Below are 23,896 nucleotides of genomic sequence, written 5' to 3' on the forward strand. Positions count from 1 at the left end.
CTATTGAAATGAACTGCCGTCATTTTTTTTCTAGCTTTGGTGAATATGTGCTGACTGTTCCCTGCCTGTGATGATCCTTGATCCTGACCTCAGGCCTCCTCATTTTACTTTGCTTTCCAGCATACTCTCTCAAAAATCGTAGCAGAAATAATCATTTTATTATTATTATTATAAGTTTGATTATTGTGTCATACATACATTTATATTACATATCTGTTCTTCAGCTTTAGGTTGCATCTTCAGCTCCACTCACCCTCTCAGTAACCCTTTACTATCTGAAGGTTAGTTGGTTCTCATCCACATGGGACAGAGCCTTTCTGGCATGTTCTCCCTGTGCCTGTTTGGGTTCCTGCTGTGTACTCCGGCTTCCTCCCACAGTCCGAAGACTTGCTCGTTAGGTTAAGTGGTGATTCTAAATTTCCCGTGGGTGTGACCTTGTGAGGGACTGGTGGAGTGTCCAGGGCGTACCCAGCCTCTCGCCCCGCGACAGCTGGGATCGTCTTCAGAACACTCCTGCCTGCGACCTCAAACAACACAGGAGGCAGAGATAATGGATGAATGTTAAAATGCACCCGCCATCACAGCCTGTGTGAATGTTTGATTTGAAAATGGTCTGACCTGAAGATGAAAGTGAATAACTTCTCGTCCAACATTACATCAGTGAGATCATAAAGTAATTTTGTAGATGTATTCTGCTTTTATGTGCTGCTTTAAAATGTCTGTGTTTTACACAAAGGGTTATGGTGTTGTGTTTACAGAGCGTTAAATTTACAGTGGGTATTGGCATTCTTGTTCCTCTGTTTATTTTTATTTATTTTTTGGCAGGTTAGTTTGAGGAGGTCTTGAAAGGTAGACTTCTTCTTTTTTTTTTTTTTTTAGGCTTTAAGTTTCCAGTCTATGCTAAGCTAACTCTTTATAGGAAGTGTTTTAACCAGCTGGACTGTCCAGAAGCTGCTACTGAATGGTTATTATTGTTTTTAAATAAAGGTGAAGTTGAATCATGCATGTTTTAGTGGCCGTTGTCTTAATGTCTATTGACTCTAAGAGTTTTCAGCTTCTGCCTGTTTTTGGTGTATTTTATTTGAAGTGAAAATGTAAATATCAGAGGAAAAAAATATGTTGTGTGGAGGAGTTAAATGTTTGTAACATAAAAAAAAGTATTTTGAAGTATTGACTTGTTTCCTTGTTTTATCTTCATCATTTACTGCTTTTGACCTTTGACTAGAAATGATTTCCAAACATGTTAGCCCTGAGTTAACCGGCTCTCTTTGTGGGCCATCAGTTGGCACTCAGCAGAGGCTCAGCTGCGTTGTACAGTGAGTGTGCTGTGATTGATTTCCTTCAGTGTGAGCGTGGGCGTGTGTTCGTTTATGGTAGCTCAGGGGATTAGACCTAAAGTGACGCCAACAGACAGGCAGATTACAACTACTGCTTCTGTGACGTACAGCATAGGAGTTAAAACATCAGATGTCACGTAGGGAGGAGAATAATGAGGGTCAGCAATTGGAAGTCATCCATCTTTGTATTTCATTAAATCAATGCAGAGTTGGAAACTAAACACATGCAGTGCATTTTGTTTATTGTATTTTTAGACACAATCCTTTACTCCCAAAGTACTATTGGCCTGATATTAGCAGTCATAGAAAAAAACTACCTCAGCATTTACAGTAGTATATGGTGGAGTTTTATAGCACTACATCTCTAAATAAATGTGATAAATTATCTGCAAGACGCAGGGACTCTTTCAGTTTCAAGCCAGGACCTGGCTGATGTGAAACACAACGCTGTGGTGGAATATTCCCCACAGTTTAACAAAGACAGGCCACCAGTTTCATTTCCTATTACATTTTTGCAATAGAGTCTGTCCTGGCTTCAATGAATTGACCGTGTCTTTGGTTTAGCTCCTGCCCTCTACACTACAAATTAAAAGAGGAAGCCAGCCATACACGTTTCCTGTGGACTGTGTGACAGTCGGATTACGGGACATTTGCAGTCACACATTGCAGGACTAAAAGCTCAGCTCACGGACAAACTCATCAGTGTCTAAGTACTAAATCCTTGCTTCCTGTAGCACGTGGTCCACACACCGCCGCCTTTTTTAGTTGCGTCTGTCAGGTGTGTCAGCAGAGATTATCAGAGGCTAATTTGTGAATGAGAGCAGGTTAGGGATTTGAGAAAAATCAGACTGACTGGCAGGTCTGTCTGTGGTGTTGGGGCTGGTGCAGATGCATCACACCCAGCTGGTCCTATTTTTAACACTGACAGAGACTGTCGACATCCCTTCCTGCTGAGGTCTGTGAGCCAGTTTAGTATAATCTCTCCTAAAAGACACTTAGAGGAGCAGAAAAAAAACCTGGCTTAGTGCAGTAGTCCCAGAGGAAGACGGTGGCAATGAAAGCTTACTGCAGGGACCAGGATGCAGTAATTACTGAACATTAAGAGCCAAACGAGGAGGCTGTAAAGCTTACATTCAGGGTCAGAATTTCAGCCGTTGAGAATTTTATTTCAGGCTTGCAGCACCTGGTTCAGCTGCTGATCTCTGACTTTAAAGTGTTCAAACCTAAAATAAAATCAACCTGACGTATTTAGGTTTTTACATCCTTATAGGCTTCTTTACTGATAGTAAAGAAGCCTATTCTTTACTGATAGAGTGTTAAACAGTACAGCCAGGTTATTGCCCAACATAACTCAAAGACTTTCAGACAGAAGGCAAAAGACAAAAAGTAGATTTAAATGATTTATTAATTAAGAAATGTTACAAATATGGTATTTTTCTCACTCTAACATTCCTTCCAGAAGAATCTGCCAATGCCCGACACTTTAAAACACTAAAACGAAAAAGGATCTTCATTAAACTGCATCTCTACATACATCAATTAGTTGAATCACAATAACAAAAGTTTGGTTAGCAGAAGCATGGTTGTGCATGTGTGGTGTGTGCACAAAAAAAAAAAGAGTTACTAAAACTGGCACTGGTTAGATTCACTGACTGAAGCTGTCTGCTACTACTTTTGTTTTCTTTCGGTAAATCAGCAGTGTATAAAAAATATAAAAAAGGCCATTGTTTAAGATTCAAAAAGCAATTCTAGCTCGTTTAAAATGACACAAAAAAGCCATGACAGGTGTTAATCAACTCGCACTCAGTAAGGCTTCAAACCGCTGACCTTTAAATATGTGAGGAAAAAATACATTTCCACAACAGAAATATGCTTAAATAAAACTTTGAATGTTCCAGTCAATTGTAACCACTCCATACTGCTACCTTCCAAGTGACCAAAGATAGCTAGCTCATCTGAAAACCCTCAACAAAGTGACAAACCTTCCACTCTAGGAGAAAAAGAAAGCACTAAGTGTGTAGTAAATGTTGGCATGTGACAAAAATGAGGAAGAAACTGAATATATACAACAGCACAAAAACATTGTATGCAATTTGCAAAGGCGTCAATGTCGCTTTGGGCAGTAACCCAATTCATTCCCACACGCCAAATATAAGCCAGTCTTCACTGAAGACCCCTCTTCCCAACACCCCCCACCCCCACCCCCCCCACGTATCCGCTCACACACAACATCACGAAACACGATTACGTCACTAAGCCTGTTAGTTTGGAAAAAGGTGAAGCACTGTGAAACTCTCCAACCCTCTCTCTCCCCCCCCGTCCCCTCGTCCCCCCTCTCCTCAGTCAGAGAGGGGAGTCAGGGTCTGGGTGCAGTCGTTCCACTCGTCTGTGTCGGGGTTGTACACCTCCATCGTGTTGAGGAACTCGTTTCCGTCGAAGCCGCCCACAGCGTAGATGGTTTCCCCGAGCATGGCCACCCCAGCGTTGCTGCGTGATGATGTCATGCTACCAAGCATTCTCCACTCGTTGCGGGAGGGATCGTACATCTCCACACAGCGAAGCGCGTGGGAGCCATCGAAACCGCCAACGACAAACATTTTGCCTGCAGAGAATAAGAGACATTGGATTAAGCATAAGGACACTGAAGATGAATCTCCCAGAATTAAAGTCTGAACACATCTTATCTGCATGTTAATGAGTCAGTGTTCCATTAATGATATTCTTCTTGCGCTCCCATCGAGCTCAAACAGGTCTTCCCTCCGTCTCACCTTCGTGTACAGCAACGGCAGCCCCCCTGCGAGCCACATTCATGGGGGCGATCAGGGTCCAGGTGTTGTTTTCCGGGTTGTAGCGTTCCACAGTGTTCAGGCAGTTCCATGACTCCGCCCCTCCAATCACGTACATGAAGCCATCCAACTCACAAACCGCAGCCTGGTGCCTCCCTGAAGATCAAAGATCAAAGGTTCTCTGATAAACTGTTAGCCTACTTTCAGTTCCTTCAAAAAAATAAAAATACATAGATCTGTTCCAACAACCCAAAGGGAGTAATGAAAGCACAACTTAAAAGAGAGATATTGGCTAGCACTTTAAAATATCACTCTGCCTTATGTTCGTTGTTAGATCGTGTTATTTATATCAAAGGTAAATGAGAGTTTCTGAATACGTACGGATGTTAAGGGAGGCACAGTTGGACCAAGTTTTGGTCACAGGGTCAAAAGCGTCACAGTTCTTCAGGCCCTTCTGCCCGCAGGGGTCCGAGCCTCCCACAACATAGAGCTTGTTGTTTAATGAGCAGACTCCTACAAACGGAGGAGACAGGAATGAGCCAAAGAGGTAAAAACTGGCTCCAGCCAGCGACAGATTCAACAAAATCAGTTCTTGCACCCTTGCACGAGGGACTGACCTGCGTTGCAGCGGTTGGTCCTCAGCTCTGGCACTTGAGCCCAGTCGTCGGCCTGTGGATCGTACCTCTCCCCACAGCTCAGCTCATCGGAATGTCCATTTGAGCCTCCGATCACGTACAGCTGACCCTGAGTGGGGTGCAAACAGAAAAGGATTAGATCCAACACAAGCACTTAATGATATCAGGTCAACATGAAATGAAGTGAGATATTTGGAGAGGGGCAGTTAAGTCTAATAGATAAGTGTGGGGGGTGTTTGCACAGGACAGTTGTTCAAACACTGGAAAGACTCGCACGCGTCAGTTTATTAGCGAGTCAATAAATGTGAGGTAAAGGTGGATCGTAAACCGTACCATGAGCACAGCCATCTGGAATCGAGCCCTCGGAGTCCGCATGGGAGCGATGAAGGTCCAGCGGTCCTCTTTAGGGTCATAACACTCCACAGTCCTCAGACACTCCTCTCTGTTGTAGCCTCCTGCAGGAACATCAACATCGGTTGAGGTTGAAGCTATGTGCTCCGACTTATTCCTCACACCGATAAAACATCCCCCCCCCTTCTTCAAACAACCATTATGAAATATTTGATATTTTAAGCACTGATGCTCAAATTTATCATTCATCCAGTGTCGGTCTGAGCAGAACAGTACACGTGCCATGACGACAATTCTGGTGCAGGATTGGATGACCTCCGAGAGCTGAGCACCACGAGGTAACGTTATCCATTCCTGTGTATCCCAGTCTCTTTGTGGCTTCATTTATACAGCACAGAAATCTTCTGACCCTTCTGTAGTGCTCACCTGCTGCAATGAGTCTTCCGTTCAGGGACACCGTGCCCAGGCCGGAGCGAGCATAATGCATGGGTGACAGCGGCTGCTCCTCCAGCTCCTCGGGCTGGGCCTCGAAGCTGAGGCTCTTCATCAGGCAGGGGGTGGCAGAGGGAGACGTCTGAGGGCTGCTGCGACCGTGCAAGAAGATCACACACAACACGCCGTCCAGCACGGCCAGACACAGGTAGGTGTTGTCTAAGGGTAAACGGGGACATGTCAGAGCCACTTCCGGGAAGAAAAGATTTGAGATCGTGCTCTGAAAATGTGTATGAAGTTATAAATGTTCATACGTTCTAAGTCTTATGATCATCAATCCTGCTCATGCGCAGCCTCTATTATATCTCAGCTCGTGATGCATCTTGAAGGAACACTCATTGACCACTCAGATGGAGTTCACACACACACTTACTTGTGGTCTTCTCAGAGGCGATGTACTTCCATTCTCTCCTGGCCGTCTGTTTGGGGGCATTAGCTGCTTGGTTGGAGGGCGACAGGCTTCCTGAGGAGCTGCAGCTCATCTGTCTCTGGGTACTCTCTCGTACGGGTTTTTTCTGCAAGAGCACAGTGCAGCTACAGAAGCCAAGCTTGCACCACAGGCCCACTTTGGGCTCCCCAACACCAGCTCAACAACACTTCTATCAGACTGTCGACTCAAACTTGTAAAGTCTCCTGGCTGTTTGTAACCAACACAACACACACCGCTGCAAAAGGACAGTCTCAGACCACATTACGAGCTGCTCAGTCACGTCCAAAATAGGAGAATCAAGCAACAGACATTACTGGACGGATTATTAGGTAAGATTAGTTTGAACCAAATCTTGGTTTTGATGTATGCTCAACAGCAAAGATAGACAGGCGTCGTCGCTAATCTACTGCCATTAGTCTTTACATTGTGGCTAAAGAGAGGGGTTAAATGAGCCGTGTCTACTTGTTGCCAGGCACAGGCTGGGTAGTGATTTTATGCATGGCCAGGCACAAACTACTGTAATTGAGCTAAACACTGCCAAGCAATATGTGACAGACGCTTCATCACAGAGAGGCCAGGCCCAAGCTGCTGAGTACCTGCACAAACTGAAGGTGGTCCTCCTCGCCACCAAACACCTCACTGTGCCCCTCTATCACCAGCCCTCCATCCACCAGCTTATGGTCAGGTGAGTAGTACAGCGTTTGAACCTGCAAGACAAACAGCAACAACACACCCATGTGGCTGTCTCCATTGCAACACACCAAGAGTCCCAGCAATGAGGACGGGAAAGAAGGATAGAAGGAGGGAGGGAGGGGGGGCAGTGCTATGAAGAGGAAGAGGGGGAGGGGTCTTCAGCCTCTTGGATACAAAGTTTCCTTTGAAAAAGACACACGCTGCAGCCACTGCATAGTGGGTTATGTTTTTTTAAGCTTTTGAAGGTCACACAAAGAATCTCCTTGATTTGCATCTACACCAAAAAAAAACAAAAAAAAAAACAGGAGCCATGAAGAATGTGAGGCTGCATCTGGAAAGATCTTCTGTGAAGAGTGAGGAAGAGGAGGAGGGGTTGCTTGTGGCTCTTTTTCCAGCCCTGCTGCCTGGAACAGGGTCCTCAAAGCTGAAGAAGGTGGTCATTGTGCTGTAAGCCACAATGGGATGTCATATCCAGATTACTTTTAGTGCAGCATACCGTTGTTAGAACCATTAAGCTTTTTCCCCATGTTTACCCAAAAATCATTTCAATTCAAGAGGAAGAGCAAATATGTTCCTTTGAGAAGAGAAGAAGTAAACAAGGACGTCATGAAGGTATCCCTCAGCAGGGCGGGGCAAATCAAAAAGGGAAATATTAAAAAAGGGTGTTGTAATTTTGTTTTTTAAAAAAATCTGGAAACTATATTACATTTTAGATGAATACATTATTTTTAGTTGGGCTAAACATTTTTTTTTATTATTATTGAGCAAACCAATATGCTTATGTGCAATGTTGTATTCTGTCCAGTGCCAGTGGGTGGAGCTTGATTTTGCGAGTAAGAATGGGATGTTATGTGCAGTAAAGTAACACGGATAAGTACGCCTGTAGGAGACTGTGATGCATTTATTGCTAAAGATTTGTGATAAGTGGGTGTTGGTAGATGTAGAAATGGGATGCATCTGTATATGTGGCATGGACAGATGGGAGCACAGTGTTGCTTGGCTGCAAAGAGAGGCTGCCGAGAGGCAGTAGTGCTCCTCTCCTCCCTCTCTTTTCTCTGACTCATTACCCTGGTGGCTCAGTCCTGGCTCCTCAGTCTGGTCTCCTGCTGCTGCTAATAAACCTACAGGAGAGATAAATCAACGGGGAGGAGTGCCTGTTAGTGCTGGAGTGACAAACACGCACCTGTTCAGATAGTAAAGTGGCAGTGAAACAGTAGAATTAAGGGTCAGACCTTTTGAGGACCTTTGAGAACCTGTGATTTGTGTTTCAGAGGAGAGGAGCACTGTAATACTCAAATGGGGCTGTACGAAAACCAACCACATACTCAAAAGAGAAACAAACAAAAAGAAACCAGAGCAAACAGCAGCTCTTTTTGGCTCACCTCTAATTTGTAGTATGGTTCAGGGGTACAGAGTTTCTTACTGCAAAACCTCAACAAATCAGAGGAAAAAAACAACAATCCTGACATAGCAGCATGACACTGGTATGCCATTTCTACTTCAGCCTCCTTAATGACTTCTTAATGTCAGAAACAGGAGGAGTCACAGGGAGGGAAGGGGCAGGGTGGGAATGAATATCAGCCTGAGAGTTTAGACTGCACGCCCCAGTACTGACCTCCTCCATAAGACGTTCCAGTTGGTCTCCATTCTCCCAAAGGCTGCGCTGCACCCAGTTGAGCACCTTTGAGTAGAGCTTGCCATTGCTGGGCAGAGTCAGGTTGTCTTCTAGCATTACTTCTAACTGGAAACACACACAGGGGAGGGAACAGGATTCAGAGTCACATACAGGGGGAACCAAGTGACTGCTTCACTAAAAACGTTAATACAAAATCCTTTCATTAACTGGAAAACATGCTTTTATTATTCTTCATATACCTGACAATAAGGATACAAGATAAATAACTGAATTTTATAGGATGGTAACAGTATCCACCTTACTTTGAATTAAATTGCAGGTTATCCAGTGAACAGGTTGGGATTCAACAGACTAAAACTCGTCTTAAATGTTCAAGTAGAAATATTGCCGGCTTAGTTTGCCTCACTGAATTCAATTCTTGTTTTCCAGTGAAAAAAACAACTGTGGACTGATGAGGAGCAGCAGTAGTACAGTATTACTTTACTCTCATATCATAATAATCCACCAAATATAATTCCGATCCAGTGAAAGTAATAATCCAAACACAAATATGCACAGAAAACTGACGTTTTAAAGACACCTGATAACAGCTAATAAGAGCCCTTGTTGAAATGTGTCCCTCCCTGTTCTGAAGGCCAATTGTACGCGACGGTGACCATGACTGACATTTCTCGTTGCCAATGAAATTCTCAAAACATGGATACGCTGCGTCTATCAAAATCACAGAAATGTGCCCCTGGGATTATGAGCAGCAGTTGTGTTAAGTAATCCTGATGAAGTGAAAACACACCTCCAGCCTGTCAGATTTGAAACAGGTCATCATTTCAGCACTTCACTTAATGTACAAGCCTGAAGTAGGGTAATGCACAATCCAGGTTAAACATCACACACACACGTCTGTTTTCCAACATAGCCCTTTATTTTATTCGTCTCTCATGCAGAACCTGAGCTGCAGAGTTCTCCTTCAAATCTTACAAAGTTCCTCATGATGAGCGTAGAGCTGCTCACTGTTAACCGCCTACACTTCCCTTTTTTTTTTTTTTTTTTTTTAAGTCCCTCGCCCTAAATATATCCTCAGGACTTAACAGAAGCGAAATCTATAAAAAGGCACATCATCATACTCGAAAGTGATGTTAATCTCTTGTCAAACACCAAAAGTAAAAATACAAATCATAATCCTGTCAGGTTTTTTTTTTAAACCTAAGACCTCACTTACGCTGGCTAGCTTTTATACAAGTTGGGGGGGGGGGGGGGGGAGAATACCATACAACTCGTGTTGCATGGTATCTTTGTGACCATCACTTTTCCTAATCTTCGTCTTTAAGTTACAAGTACAGAACAAAGAAGACATTTTGAAAGTGTACCTTAAGGCGGGGAAGTTTGAGGAAGTCCTCCTGTTCAGACACTTCCAGTAGATGGTCCTGAATAAAAACATCCACCTTGGCCAAAACTCTTGCGTCTCCCATAGAGCTGGCAAAGTTTCGGAAAGAGATGGCATTCTGGGAATCCATTTTAGACAACAGGTAGTCGCCACAGATCTGAAAGGTGAGATGGATTTGTTGAAGTCAGTGAGTATTTCTTTTAAACCTGTAAAATCCATGTGACAGAATCGCTCTATTGGGGGAAGTTAATTATTGAATATACCTGTTTCACTCGCTCCATCTTGAACCTTTTGGCGGCAGAGTAAACTTCCTTGACCAGTTCCTTGTCTGCCTTAAGTCTGAGTCACACAAAGAAGACAGTTTGAGAAGTCTGCAGCGTTACAGTCAAAGGCAAAAGTCAAAGGCCAAAGGTGCTACTTACTGGGCAGTGTAGGCATAGTTGAGCAAGACTTCTACAGCCTCCGGGTCCAAGTCCTCAAAAGTAACATGCGAGACTCCATGAGGCTCATTGTCACTGTTAAAGATCTCAAACAGGTAGGGACTGCAGCAAGCAAGAACAGCACGGTGAGCCATCAGCTCATGACCACACACCTGAAGTGAAGAGACGAGACGAAAGGTGAGTGCATGTGCGAGTTTACCATACACCACAGAGCTTTGAAGAAACAACACGGACGTGACTTCAGAGAATGTTTATGGTAAAAAAAAGGAAAAAATATATAGTTAACACTTAAAGCCATTAATTTTCCCTTTGCATTATCAAAACAAGTTCCTGATAGACTGCATATATATTTTTGGAACGGGCTTCACTAAAGATGGTGGAGACAGACTCTCATACTCGAGATATGAAAGGAATGAGAACGCACTGCAGCATGTAGTTAAAGCTGTCTGGAATGACTGACATTCATCAGTCAGACAAACTGTGCTGTATGATATCTCAACTGTACATTCTGTTCTGTCAACCTGACACTGTGCGCATTTTGTCCGTTCGTTTAATTGGCTTTCCAATGCTTCTGAGACATCTCAGTGGCTTCTACTAAAAAAAATAAAAATAAAAAAATAAAAATAAAAAAGAAGAAGAAGAAAAGCTTGGTGAATCAAGCATACCTGCAGTCTAACATCGCAGAACTGGCCACTCTTTCTCAGAGCGTTCATTTTGGCCACGGTGGAATCCAGGAAACTCTCATCCTCAAAGATCAGATAACCGTTTGGAATCATTTTGGCAAATTTTGAAGGTTTGTCTGCAGGGCAAAAGAAAAAAAAAAAGTGAGACATACAAAATGCTGGTTTTATGCAAGTTGCTTTAAGATGTGCAACACTTGTAAAGATGGCTTTATTAATTGATGACCACAGAGCGGATTAGGATTAGGTGGCTGCAAAGTGCATTGTGTATGATAATCCTCACATGCATTAGTCATGGCCTTACCTAATGGAGTAAAATGTAAATCCAAGGGAAGTGCCACTGCTGAGTAGAACGGGAATTTAAGGTAGGCAACAGGCAAAGCAGACTGAGATCACGGAACAATCCAAGTCTTCTTCACCCGAGGAGAGGGATGGGACGTCGTTAGAAGAAATGCCAGTAGACCGGACCGGCGTGAGCAGAAGGGAGAGGGGGAGCAGCCGCAAGGACAAACTATCAGGCTTGAAGCGACTGTAATCAAGTCCTCAGGATCCCGTTGGCTATAGAGCTGTACTTATTCTGTGTTTATCATACATTATAACCTAGAAGCACAAGAGAAAAGAGAGAGGACACCAAATTAATACAAAAAAACCTTATTTGTCCCAGGGCGGCCATTCAAAGAAAAACACGAGTAATACATGACTATTATTATCATATGCTGGAGAAAACAAACGCCTAATATTGAAATAGATGCCACCTGTTCATGACAACCATAAAATGCTAACACGAGTTACTCCACGTGGTAAATCAAGGCAGTCTAATGCTCAGGATTGCACTTAAGATCAGGGCCCGCCCCTCGACTCATCTAACACTTGAGTGTCCTTCAAATGAGGCAACACGTTTGTTTTTAATTCCTTTCATGTATAAAAAGTCATAAGTGTTAGAAGGTAAAACTACCTGATTCGGGATTCATTGGCCATCAATCCAGGCACACTACATCCACACTGAATTCAGAATGAAAAACCAGCATTTAATCCTAATATGGCTTAAACCAGGCGGCATACAGCGTTGGTGGCCGAGTCCTCGTCTTTGGCCCTCCTTTACTAACTACATGCTTTAAATCTTCACACCTGTGTCTGTGTCCAACCCAGCCAAACGTGATCGTTTAATCCATATCTTGCCTTCAGCTCTCTCCTGCCTCTCTGCAGCGTGGCCCCTCTAACTCAATCTTATGTGACAAGCCCCTCTGGCTGACTCCACCCTTTAGCAAAGCCTAGACTTATAAGGAAAATGCAGGAGGGACAGGTTTACACAGCCAGTCAAGTTTTCAGATGCATTGCTTTCCTGTATGCAACTTCATGGACCTACTATTGGTCACCATAGGAACTCCATCTACTATACAACCCAGGCCTATAAGCCACACCCACCAAATAACTCACATGGACATGTCAATTCCAATAACAGCCCTCCATCTCGAAACATTTTGTCCTGTTGTAAAAAAAACAACTAAAAAAACATGGACGCCACCTGGCTTCATACATGCAAACTCACATGAACCAAGAAGATGTCCACAAATCAAATGAACACAAGTGATGTACAACCGACTCACCACGCGGCCATCTGTCGCCTAATGCTCAGTGAATTAATAGCTCTGTCATTTTCTCTATTTTATCAGGTCCCATGTGGGGAGAGAGGACAAGACTGACACAGCAGCTGTCCCACAGTCTGAAACTGTATACTCCATGTGCCAAGGCTTTCCTGAGCAGCGTAGCTTTGTGCGAGTGTTTGATCAATCAAACCTTTATTTAAAAAATAAAACCCGCTGTGATTTACTCGCCTTCTGCACATTAATTAACTCGTCACTCAACATTTCAGAGGCCGCGTGAGAATCATTTGACAAGAATTTTCAAATAAAATCCCCTCATTTGAGCACACAACTTATGCAAGTACTTTTTAATGATAGGAGCCCTGCGACCTCTGCTCCTCCAACAAGCATGTGACTCTACGAGGCATTTCACAATCTTCAATAGACTTCATATTGAAATAATGCAGAGCCTTGTAGGAGCTTTGTCTACAACTATTTCAGCTCCTGTTACACTCGACAAAGTCCACGGGTAGATTTCAGCCAGGAGAGTTATCTCTTAGTCAATTCAAGAAAATAAAAAATAAAAAATAAGACAGTCCAGCATTAGAGGAGACAAACAGTAAGCTCTTTGTGAAGTGCTGAAACAATAACCAATTTCTCTAACGTCAGATGGTGGGATGGAAACATAAAAACACACTCACACAAACCCAAGGCGGGATGCAAAAGAACATTCTGTACTGAAATTATAATTTCTTCTCTCAGATATGTCTTCAGCTGTTTTTGTCAAATGAAGACATTTTATTTTGTTCGACTATCAGAAAAAAAACATTCAACCATACTGTGAGTGGATTACATAGTGTCAGATTTAAATGACCAAATGATTATTATTAATAATAATAATAATAAGTAGCTGTGTTTACAAAGTGCCCCCCCGCACTAATCACAGATGTACACGGCTCAACGTAAAGCATGTTGGCTGTGTCAGAGTGCCTTTCAAGTATTTTAACTAATATATTTTACAACATGTGAACGATTCATGTTTGCCGTTGGACAAAATGTGTTCATGAGAAATTTTACCTGAAGTATTTATTGGTAAATGTCCGAGCGCAATGCTAGAATAAAGTCGTTTTGCACTGGACTGAGCAGTCTTTATAGTGAAGTTGGCACAGAAAGCTATAATTCACCCCGTCTGTGTGTGGACGGAGGAAACACTGACCCACTTTTTCATGGTTACGCAATATCTGGCAGAAGGCACCTAGTTAAGGCTCAAGAGCACAACTCCTCCACATGGTTGGGATGCCTGTTGCCTTTTCTTCACGTTGCTCTTTAACCAGCTTTCTGCTTGGCAAGCCACGCCCTCATTTTTCTGGATGGTTCTTTAACACAGAGCTGCTGCCTTAATCAACACAGTGATTCAATTCCCAGACATTAACGGATTAAACCTCTAGGGCAAACTGAGAGCTCTTTTAAAGTTTATTTAGAGTCAAAATCACCCACCCTCCATAAGACCAGAGCACCCTCAGAGCGTCCTTTTTTTTATATTTAGATCTGGACATGGGCTACATATTTTTCTAGTAAAGTTATATTCCTTCTGGTCAATGGAGAGCAGAAGTCAGACTGACTAGATCTAGTCAGTGACTCTGCTCATAAGAATTTATAGTCAAAAACAGCCAGGCAGACTTGCTGAGCTGTACGCGAGGATAAATGTTCATACGCCTCAAAGCCAGAGAACAAAAGAAGAGAGAACAAAGATACAAAAGAGAAAGCGCGAGATTGTTCACAACTTTGTCACAGAGGGATAACTCTGAATGTCTCTCTCTCTCTCCATTTTCTCCTCTGATTAGTCAGGCACAATTGCAGGTCTGACTCTGAACAATCAATGCTTGTTAGTCAGCCCTCTAGTGGTAAAGAGAGGTACTGCTGGATGTTTCACCCAATTTTTTGCTGTGTGGAAATGTACTGCTTCTATGTATCACCTCATGAGCAAAGGAATCTAGCAATAGGACGAAGCTGTAACACTGTATTGTTATCTTCACAAATATAAAAACACATTTTAATCAATATTTTAAAATCTACAGATCATTAAACATTGGTGGGTGATAATGCCTTACCATCTATCAGACAAAAGCCTTTCAAATTGTTTTTTTCCAAATCACAAATTATTCACTTGCAGTACTATAAAGGGCGTTTTGTTCCCATGGTTACCAGCTCCAGTACCATGAGGAGTACAGCAGGTCACACAGGCCTGCCGCCACGGCATGAAGGTAACGTGCAGCCAGGAGACACTAAAAATCACGTCAGGAAATCTGAAACGCTAAGAATCGGCTAGACAGTTTCCCTTAACTAGATCAATACCGTAAAGCCAATAATGCGCAACGTCGACTGCATCAGTGAGGCCTCAATAACATGCCAACTAAGACAGGGTCACACAGCCCATAGTCTCTGACTAAATGTGGCACCGTGAGGAGGGTGACTATAGGACAGGATGTACCCATGTTGGGGGGGGGGATGGCATGTCATAGGTCTGTCTTACAGTCTTACAATTGGCCACCCAGTATCTTAGTGTTGGCCTATTCGCTGCAAAGCAATGCCATTAATCAGCTTGCCTCCCCCTCCTCCTCCAGCAGAGTGGCTACCGTGCAAGGGCCATGATATATATATATGGCGATGGGCCAGGATTCATATACCCCAGTTCCGACATACATCCCGCCACCAGAAAGTAGGTCAACAGCCAGATCCCTCAAATATCCAATTAACGCGATATTACACGGATAATACATGCAGTAGGCAATAGAAATACCTTCGCCTAAAGCGTGATGGGCGTTTTATCAAGAGGCAACCTGCTAACACAGTGAAAAGAGATGGAGAGGCACGCTGTTAGCATGTTAGCCCTCTGACTGCACAACCTGCTGCTTCTTGGTGAGCACAGGAAGCCATGAAGAAAATAAAATACATTTAAGTGTCGGTGTTTAAAGAAATATCATCGGCAGACACTGAGCCAAATAAGGGCTTCATTATAAGCATTTGTGTTTTTACAAGCCAAAGATAAAAACTAAAGCCACCATTCAATATTTGAAAAAACAACCATTAATGTAGCTGCCTTTAAAACCTAAGTCGGATTTAACACGGTCCCTCCCCATGTCAGCACTAACCACGTTACAATACACAGACACGTTTGTCCTTCTTATTTAAAAAAAATATCTTACCTGAGGCGTTTGACAACAAACGATATTAGACATATTTAATGTGAATTCAGAGTTTGGTTGGTTCGGGAGGGAAGAAAGGCGCGACGCGGCTTCAGGCACGGCTCGTCGGTGGTTGTGGGTGGTGGGTGTCGGTTTCCTCTCTGTAGGAGAAGCACGTCCACTCTGCGTCTAGTCTGGACTAGATCTGACTGACTCTACCACTGCTTAGTGTGGAGAGGCGCGCGCTCCCGACAATTGAAAAAAAACCCTGCGCTATCGCCACGCCGCCTGTGACGCAATCACATGGTGGGCGGAGCTACAACGCCCACTCCAGTACTCTGGAGGTGATGAAATCTAGAGAATAACACAAAGCGAATCACGTCAATGGCAGGCTAAGAAGTTTTTTCTTGACACTATATCACAACGGCTTTCAAAAAGAGCGGAAAATGATCAGGAACAATACGATCTAACCGTATGTGTATCTGCTCTACCTCTGTAACTGTACGTACACAACTTATCTCTGAGACCAAGGCGCTGTACATTTAGTTTGTTTTAAAAGAACACTTCTCTTTATTTCTACATTTGTCATATCTGTTGTAAGTTATCTGTACTTTCAGTGTGCATTTTTATTCAAAGACAACTGTTTTTATGTAATCCTAAAATTCTATAATTGGGACAGACAGACAGACAGATTTTTGTGCCAATCTCTGTTTTTATAAACTGTGATGTGATGTCGTCTTTTAACTGTCTTTTTTAACTGGCCATTGTAAACTGTCTTATTTTATTACTGGTGCTTATCATTGTTTATTGTATTACGCCTGGCTTTGCTGGCTTTGTCGGTTCAAGTACTTTGTAAACATCTGTTAACATAAAAAGGTTCAGTTAAGAAGTCATTTTAAATGTTCATCTAATTATTGCATGTTTGCCCCACGGTTATAGCCAATGCCTGGGTGCAGATTCTTTGTAAGTTCAAAATCAGAATCAGATGCATTTATTTTCATTGTTACAGGTACAAGTACAAGTTCAGTAAATTTCATGTCATGAGTGCAGACTCTACATAAAGAGACCGTTTCTGTGATGTGACCTGCATTTCTCGTCTGAATTTGTTAAACATTGACTATCGAATGTATTCTGTCACTGAGCCAGATTCACTTGCCATTTGTCATAATCTCCTTTTCAGGCGTCAATGATTCATTTCTGCACATCTTACCATGCATCGCTCCATAAGTGGTTTGATGCCCATTAAGAAGGAAGAACCAGATTAAATCCGTCTATTACGCTGCAAAGACATTACCTAGTGGGCGAAGAACCCATTCACCTGCCATCATGGTATGAAGCTAAAGGCTACCTCAGTACATCAGTAATTAGATTAGAGGATAAGAATCACATCAATAGCACTGTGTCAGCCAGCCTTTGTATCTACATGATAAGTGTGTGTCTTATGTCCCTACCTGTCTTCTTGTGATGTTGTTTCTGGACGTTTGGCACCAAATGTGACTTGTGACAGCTGCACAGCATTTAGCCACCATTGTGTTGAAAATCACAATGATAACAACCAAAGCCAGGCGTCCAGTCAACACAGATTAGGTTTATCAAAACAGAGTGATCTCTACATAGCAGCTCTTGTGCTGTTTTTTTTTTTTTTTTTATTACCACTGAACGTTTTGATTTCATTCATGGGGGGGAACATTCTTGACAAGGTGAAAGCAGTTATTGCTGGCACACAGGCAATATGGCTGCTGTCCAAGGTTGGTCACCTGCATCGTATTTCACCTCTATTACTCTCTTTTCTTTACTGTTTTTTGTTGTTGCTGTGCTCACGTGTGCTTGGACTGTGGCAGAAGAGGAAATCAACCAGCTCAAGGTCATACCACTAAGGATATTCCCAACAGAACAATAGTATGATATGTATTGGATTTTAGATCCCTGCAACTTTGACTTGTAAATACAAAACATGGAGCTGTTACAATAACAATGAGTTGAGTCTCAGAATTACGGAATACATTTTCCAAAACAAGGCCGCTTCCTCCCTTTGCATTGCTTTTACCAATCATAAGTTTTGTCGCAGCAAAAGCTCATTTAAAATAATGTTTACTGTCTGCAGAGTGAATGAAGATCCCTGGCAAGCAGTTAGCAGAGCCTCCAACAAGATAGTGGTGATTAAAGCTGATGGAGTTCAGCCAACATACCCAGCCTGCCTAATAGTTTCCTCCAGAGCGGTTTAAGGAGTTGGACCTCAACCAAAACAATTCAATTCTGAATAAATCAACAAAAAAAATCAGTATCTGGAGATATACATTGCCATAAACCCTTTGTTGGATGAATTAAATAAGCAGATAATGAGAGTGGACACAAAAGCAGAGCGATAAATCAAAGAATGTGTTTGTGTCTGTTTCTAAGAGATTTCAAATCAACGCTTTAAAAACTGGTTTGAAGTATTTTTATGAACATGATATTGGATTTCAGCATATTTTCCACAATAACAAAACAATAGCAACACAGTAAAATAAGATAAACACCTTTAATCAAACCATTTCGGAACACCACTATCACCACATCATCAGCAGAAAAAGACTGGACTTCTCTCCCCACGTCAGCCACTAACATATACTTAGTGCTCAACGTATTAATATTAATGGTTTATACCAAACCAAAAATATAACCATATATAATATATTGTTATTCTGGATGGTTTATGATAATTACAATGAATATTTTTTCCTGAAATACGTACACATATTTTAATAATAGGAAATATCCTTGCTTGATCTAGCTGAATTCATTCATCAAGCATGATCTACATAAATAAAAAGAGATTCAATTTGTTCACGTTTAGTGTGTACACAGCTTTACTGTAATGTACTTTTTTAAATTAAGTGAAATCTAGTAACTTCTAGAAACACAACAACACATGGCTTTTCATGTATTTTACCCTTTAATGACAATCCCTGTAGTGTTGGATATACCTTCCAAACATGCAGCATTAAAATACAGCTGTGGTCACAAACTGCAACAGTCTCCTCAGTTATTGTAAAAATTAAAAAATAACAGTATAGATAAACATAAACTGCCATCTCAATGCATAAAGGACATCCCATAAATACATTTAACAACACTACAATTAGTAACAATTGCAATGTTTAGGAAGCCTAAACAACAAGCTTAACAAACCACACATTCAGTCCAATCCAAAGCATGATGGGAAACAAGATTATCGGCCATCACTACTGTTTTATTGAAGGTATAGTCGTTGAATTTGATTACTGATAACCATAATGCATTATCTTTAAAGAACTAACAAGCTTCCAGGGAAAATCTTAGTGGTCATTTTCAGATTGAGTAAAAAGAAACATTATTTCCAAAAGCTCCAATCTAAATGTCGCTCTAAGTTACCTGTCACTTATCTTGTCTTCAGTACAAAAACATTCAGGATGTGTCCTAAAATACTAATTCACAACTCCTGTATCACTGCTACAAAAGTCCATAAAATAATAATTTCCTGAATCATGATGTGCACTGAAACAAATCCACTTTAGAAACTGATACAACATGTTCACAGTTAGGTTTCCATCCCTTCATCTCCGAATGTTATTCCCTGCTTCACCTCTGCAGCAGCACATATACGTGAGCTCATGCTTAATCATGGTCTGTATTTCACCTAATCAATACAGTAAGACTCGGTTTTCTGAGACAGTAAAATAGTTGTCACGTCGAGGAACAGTGAGTGTTGTGTTTGTCCACTTCCAACAAAAAAGAAGCAGGCCTTCATTTTGCTGAGTCATCTTGAAAACTCTGGCGCCCTCTTCATTCTTCTGTTCTACAGAGATTTGTTTAGTGAGGCTGCAAATATGTGTTATGACAAGGGCACTATGAATATTTTAGCTTCCTGGGCCTAGCAGCACATATCTGCTGTGTGGAAGGAGTCAAGAAAGCAAGACTTTCAAGTCTTATGAAGAAACAAGAGTGATACTGCAGTCTTGAAAAACACGTAGTTACTTTAAAATGATATCCTCTGATGCAAGTGACTGCCTTAACAGCTGTTTATGTATTCAAATGTGATTCATTGAAATATATTTTACAATTCAAATTGATGCAATGTCGTGGACATGTTGTGACTTTATTTTGCAGTAGACTTAAATCATTTCCAAACATTGTTTCTTTGTTTAACTCTCTCCTCTCCCCGTGGGGGACAGAAAATGAGAACATGGCCTTGTGCGTTACACAGTCCACTGATATGGTATTGATAAACTGTGAAACTCTGTGACTTAACCTCCTCGTGAAAAACCAACAACACAGATGAAACAGTGGCAGTAGGTTTTCAAAGCTATAGCTCAAAGGTCAAAAGATTGAGAGGTAATTTTAGTTCAGCGCCCTGCTTAATGGTCTGTAAGGTCATCAGATCTGCTTTATGTGTGAGGGGAAACAGACTCAGGATTAAATCTGAGATTCTGGTTAGACGCTAATGTTTGCCGTTGTGACACTGCTAATAAGTTCATAAATTACTTTACCACAAACTACTGAATGTATTAAGCTAACATTAGCATCTGACCAATTTCTTGCTAACGTTACACTGATTTAGCATACATGACCACGAGCTAAGAATTTGTGATTTGTGTACTGTCAACACAACCAAACAGTAGCCTTAAGCCATTCCATTTAATCATCAGATAATCTTTACAGTAAAATACAAAAAAAAAATGTAATTGCTGCCTTGCAACAATGTGAGATTTGATGCACCCTTTCAAATACATTGTATCCTGATATAGTGTGAACACAATGTATTGTTTCCTCAAAGCTTATGTCAGCAGTTAAACCAAACAAATGTATACGCCAGATCAGTGTGTCTAATATCAGATTAAACCAACTTCAAATTTTGAGTGCACTTTAATTCCACCGATTCAAGATCAACCAAGTCAGCAAGTTAACTCTGGTATTGTAGTGGGATGTGGCATATGCTCACATTTATTAGTTTACCAAAAAAAAAAACCCAAAAAACGATTTGACTTTGCCTGTCATTAAAACAACATTTTCTGACTGTTTTTTAGAGGTGAATACTACTAAAGAAACTGCCCAGGGCATAAATATGTAGCATTGCAAGATTTGTGTTACACTTAGATGATAAGTTACAGTTCACACCCTCTGCTGTAGCTGATTATGTGATATTGGAGACCCATAATGGCTCACTGTAGTCACACACTTGCTCTGGTGTTTCCCACAGAGCTGTGCCAGTCTCACCCTCAGTCCCTGAAGGAGGAAGCATCACAAGAGTGTCACAAGAGTCTGCACAAAATCCCTCTCAAACTCTCTTTTCAAAGCTCTACACTCATGTGGTGTTTTTCACTTAAAGTAAGTGGGTCAGTTTTTTTTAGGGTGGAAATAAAATACTTGGTTAAAAGATGCTATCTTGACCTACTGTTGAATTGATCTCCCTGGAGGGCACACAGCCTCACTGTTAATGTGCCTGGTTCTCTTAATCAACAACAGCATTCTTTGTGTTGTGATTCGAATATTGCATAAATCTCACTGTCTTATTTATTCACTAAACTACACTTGTTGTTCATAATTTAACAAGTAACACTCATGCAGTAGAGAAGACAATGTGTAAATGTGCATCGGAAAAGTAGTGAGGAAAACAAAAATTTGCAAATAAAATTTGTTTTGAAATTAGAATGATTATTATAGAAAAAATAAAAATTTACCTTGTCATTGCTTACAGAGGCGTCTTTAGTCCATAAATAGCATGTCTTTTGGAACACATGTGACTATGGTATTTCTCTGAATGGAGGTCATGATCCTTGAACCCCTCTGCCTGCATGTTCTGCCCTTTGGCCTCTGCACATAACCCCCTGTTGAAAAAGCACCAGGCTGTTAAAGTACACATGAAATGGGACAATTAAGCAAGATTGTGTTACGTATTAGAGTCCTCAGCAAACAATTTTTTTAGATGCTTATCATATGTGATTCTCATAAGTCAAAGCATATTGAACAATGCACCTATAAGGCATACGTTCCTTTTTTTTCATAAACAGGCCAAGGTGACAAACGTGTTCACAAAAGCAGGTTTAAAGAGTTTTAAGAATGTTTTACCGGTTTATTCACATTGTCAAGGGGTCTCAAGTTTTACTGGAAATGTCAATGAGTCTGAGATTTGAAAACAAGTCGTGTGAAAATGATTAAATGTCACGCATTAAATAAGACAACATTATCTCTGGTAATCTATTGACTTGCATGTATATGACTGTGTTTGGTCCTAGATTATTCAAATTACTGTCTGCGTCTTTCTGTTCCTGTCTCTCTATTTTTATCATTCTGCCCTTTAGTGAAAAACCCTGATGCCTGAAGTGTCGGCTATTTGTTAAACCCTCTTTTCTTTTGATACTTTTTGTCTTTTTTTAACTGTTCATATCACTATAAAGGATTTTTAAATATTGTGCTGTCTCTCACAGTGAGATCTCTTCTCTTTCCTCTGGACTGTTAAGATTGGATTATCTCTGCTGCACCCATGAAAACCTCACACACATTATGCAGAGCCAGGAGCAAGTATTACTGTGATTCTACAAGAAACAACAGCAACAGTTCAACATCAGAGAGTCAGTGAAATCCATATCACAGGGTATCCGTTTCTGTAGTGCTCGACTCATCTGGGTTTGTGTTTACTCAAGGATATGAGGCCAAGTGGAGTGAGGACAGGAAAACAAAATAGTGAGAAAAAAATACATCTTCCTTGAAAATGGAAACAGTAGCTCTAATCTGACCGTAAAGCTCTCACCAATTCTTGATGTTTTTCCTCTATAAAGACTACTTTTAAAATCTGATTTCTGAATGCTCCATTTATCCCTTTAGTAAAGACGTAGATAATCCGTAATCTTTTACACCCTCACTGAGTTAGAAAATATGCTATCACTTAGATTAATCTGGGTTTAGTGCTATTTTTGTGAAACTCTGTGAAGCCTCCATTGACAAGTTGATTTTTTTTTTTTTTTTCATTACTGTAGTTCAATATCTCTCAGCTTTAAGGCCTTTACTTTTAAACATTTCACCAACAGTAACAACAAGGTGCTGCCAGCAGTGTCTAACAAGCTGTGTACCAAACAGCACATCACACTGTGTTCTGCCTAATGAGCTCGTTAGCAGCATTTCCCCTTTGAGGAACAGAACAATGATACACATTTGTGTTTTTTTTTTTGGGGGGGTGGGGGGGGCTTGAGCACAGCTGCTGATGTTGCAATGGGATTTATGAGTCTGTCTGTGAGGGTGTCCCTGATAAAGGTGAAAATTAAATGTGTCCTAGATAACATTGTAGGTCAAACTTTAAAGACTGGCCTTCACTTGTTGTGTGCACATGAGCAATCACACACATCTGCATACAGACACTGTGACACAGGCTATCAGTAAAGTTCCCTCTGAGCGGTTTAACTTTTAACCAGCATGCTTCCACAGAAGAAGCCTGACAATCATACATAATATCTCCATAAAAACTATCACAAGTAACACCGTAAAACAGGCTGATTGTGGACAACAAACACGTCATTTTACAAAATTTTCTGGAGCAGATTCTCCATATCAGGTCATCTGCTTGGGTTGAAGAACTTTGCTCCCAAAGAAAAGTGGAGCAGTTCAGAAAATTTGCTGATGACTAGATTAGACACAGACAGTCACAGTTTTAGTTAAAATAAGTAGGTCTTAAGATGTGCATTTGTGTCTTTTTTAGAGCAGTTGACCTTGGTTCTAGATGCACGGCTGATGAGTTTTTAATTAAATGGGCAAATATTAATGGTAGACACAGTCAGTTTTTATATCTGTAAGAATCGTCATACTCCATGTTTGCTTTGGGTTCAAATGTCTCACAATGCTTAATCTTTTATTCCTCTTTGTTCCTCCAGGTTGCATCTGATTGGCTCAATGATTTCAAATAAGAAATATTTAAACTAACAGAGGAGTTAGTAAATTGAACATGCAGCTGATACAATAAGTGATCTGTTACAAGTATTGATGGATATGCATTTTTTCTTGATCACATTTTTGATATTGTATGCATTATAACAACACAGTTTCTTTTAAGATCCATGTGCTGTTTGAGATAGTGTAAGCAAACAGAGGATTAAGCATTCTTTAGGAGACTCATAACCTTCAGGGGACAAATATGTTTTGGGTATTTCTGGTTGAAATCCAGAAGCTCAAACAGACGAAGTGATAGTGGCCTTTATCAGATGTCTCAGCTTTCTGCTTATTCATGCATTTGATGATGACACCATGTGCTTATTTCG

The 23,896-nt window shown here is 41.2% G+C and overlaps 1 protein-coding gene and 1 long non-coding RNA gene across 2 annotated transcripts; one reads left to right on the forward strand and one right to left on the reverse strand.

Annotated features, from left to right (window-relative positions):
• Nucleotides 1–2,724: 2,724 nt before the first annotated feature.
• Nucleotides 2,725–10,974, reverse strand: ivns1abpa (influenza virus NS1A binding protein a). Its single transcript, XM_079351287.1, has 13 exons — nt 10,847–10,974; nt 10,164–10,333; nt 10,005–10,080; nt 9,725–9,898; nt 8,340–8,465; nt 6,628–6,738; nt 5,975–6,116; nt 5,536–5,760; nt 5,092–5,213; nt 4,741–4,867; nt 4,505–4,636; nt 4,106–4,279; nt 2,725–3,939 (listed from the first exon to the last, which is right to left on the reverse strand). Exons 1-13 carry the CDS (start codon nt 10,955–10,957, stop codon nt 3,677–3,679), a joined length of 1,953 nt encoding a protein of 650 aa, XP_079207413.1. The 5' UTR covers nt 10,958–10,974; the 3' UTR covers nt 2,725–3,676.
• Nucleotides 10,975–11,974: 1,000 nt separating this feature from the next.
• LOC306828714 lies at nt 11,975–17,937 on the forward strand. The gene is made up of 4 exons (XR_013779773.1): nt 11,975–14,708; nt 16,810–16,958; nt 17,471–17,528; nt 17,734–17,937. It is a non-coding gene; the product is annotated as an uncharacterized lncRNA (long non-coding RNA).
• Nucleotides 17,938–23,896: the final 5,959 nt, after the last annotated feature.

The sequence above is a fragment of the Symphodus melops genome, assembly GCF_947650265.1.
Source record: "Symphodus melops genome assembly, chromosome: 8".
Classification (NCBI taxonomy): Eukaryota; Metazoa; Chordata; class Actinopteri; order Labriformes; family Labridae; genus Symphodus; species Symphodus melops.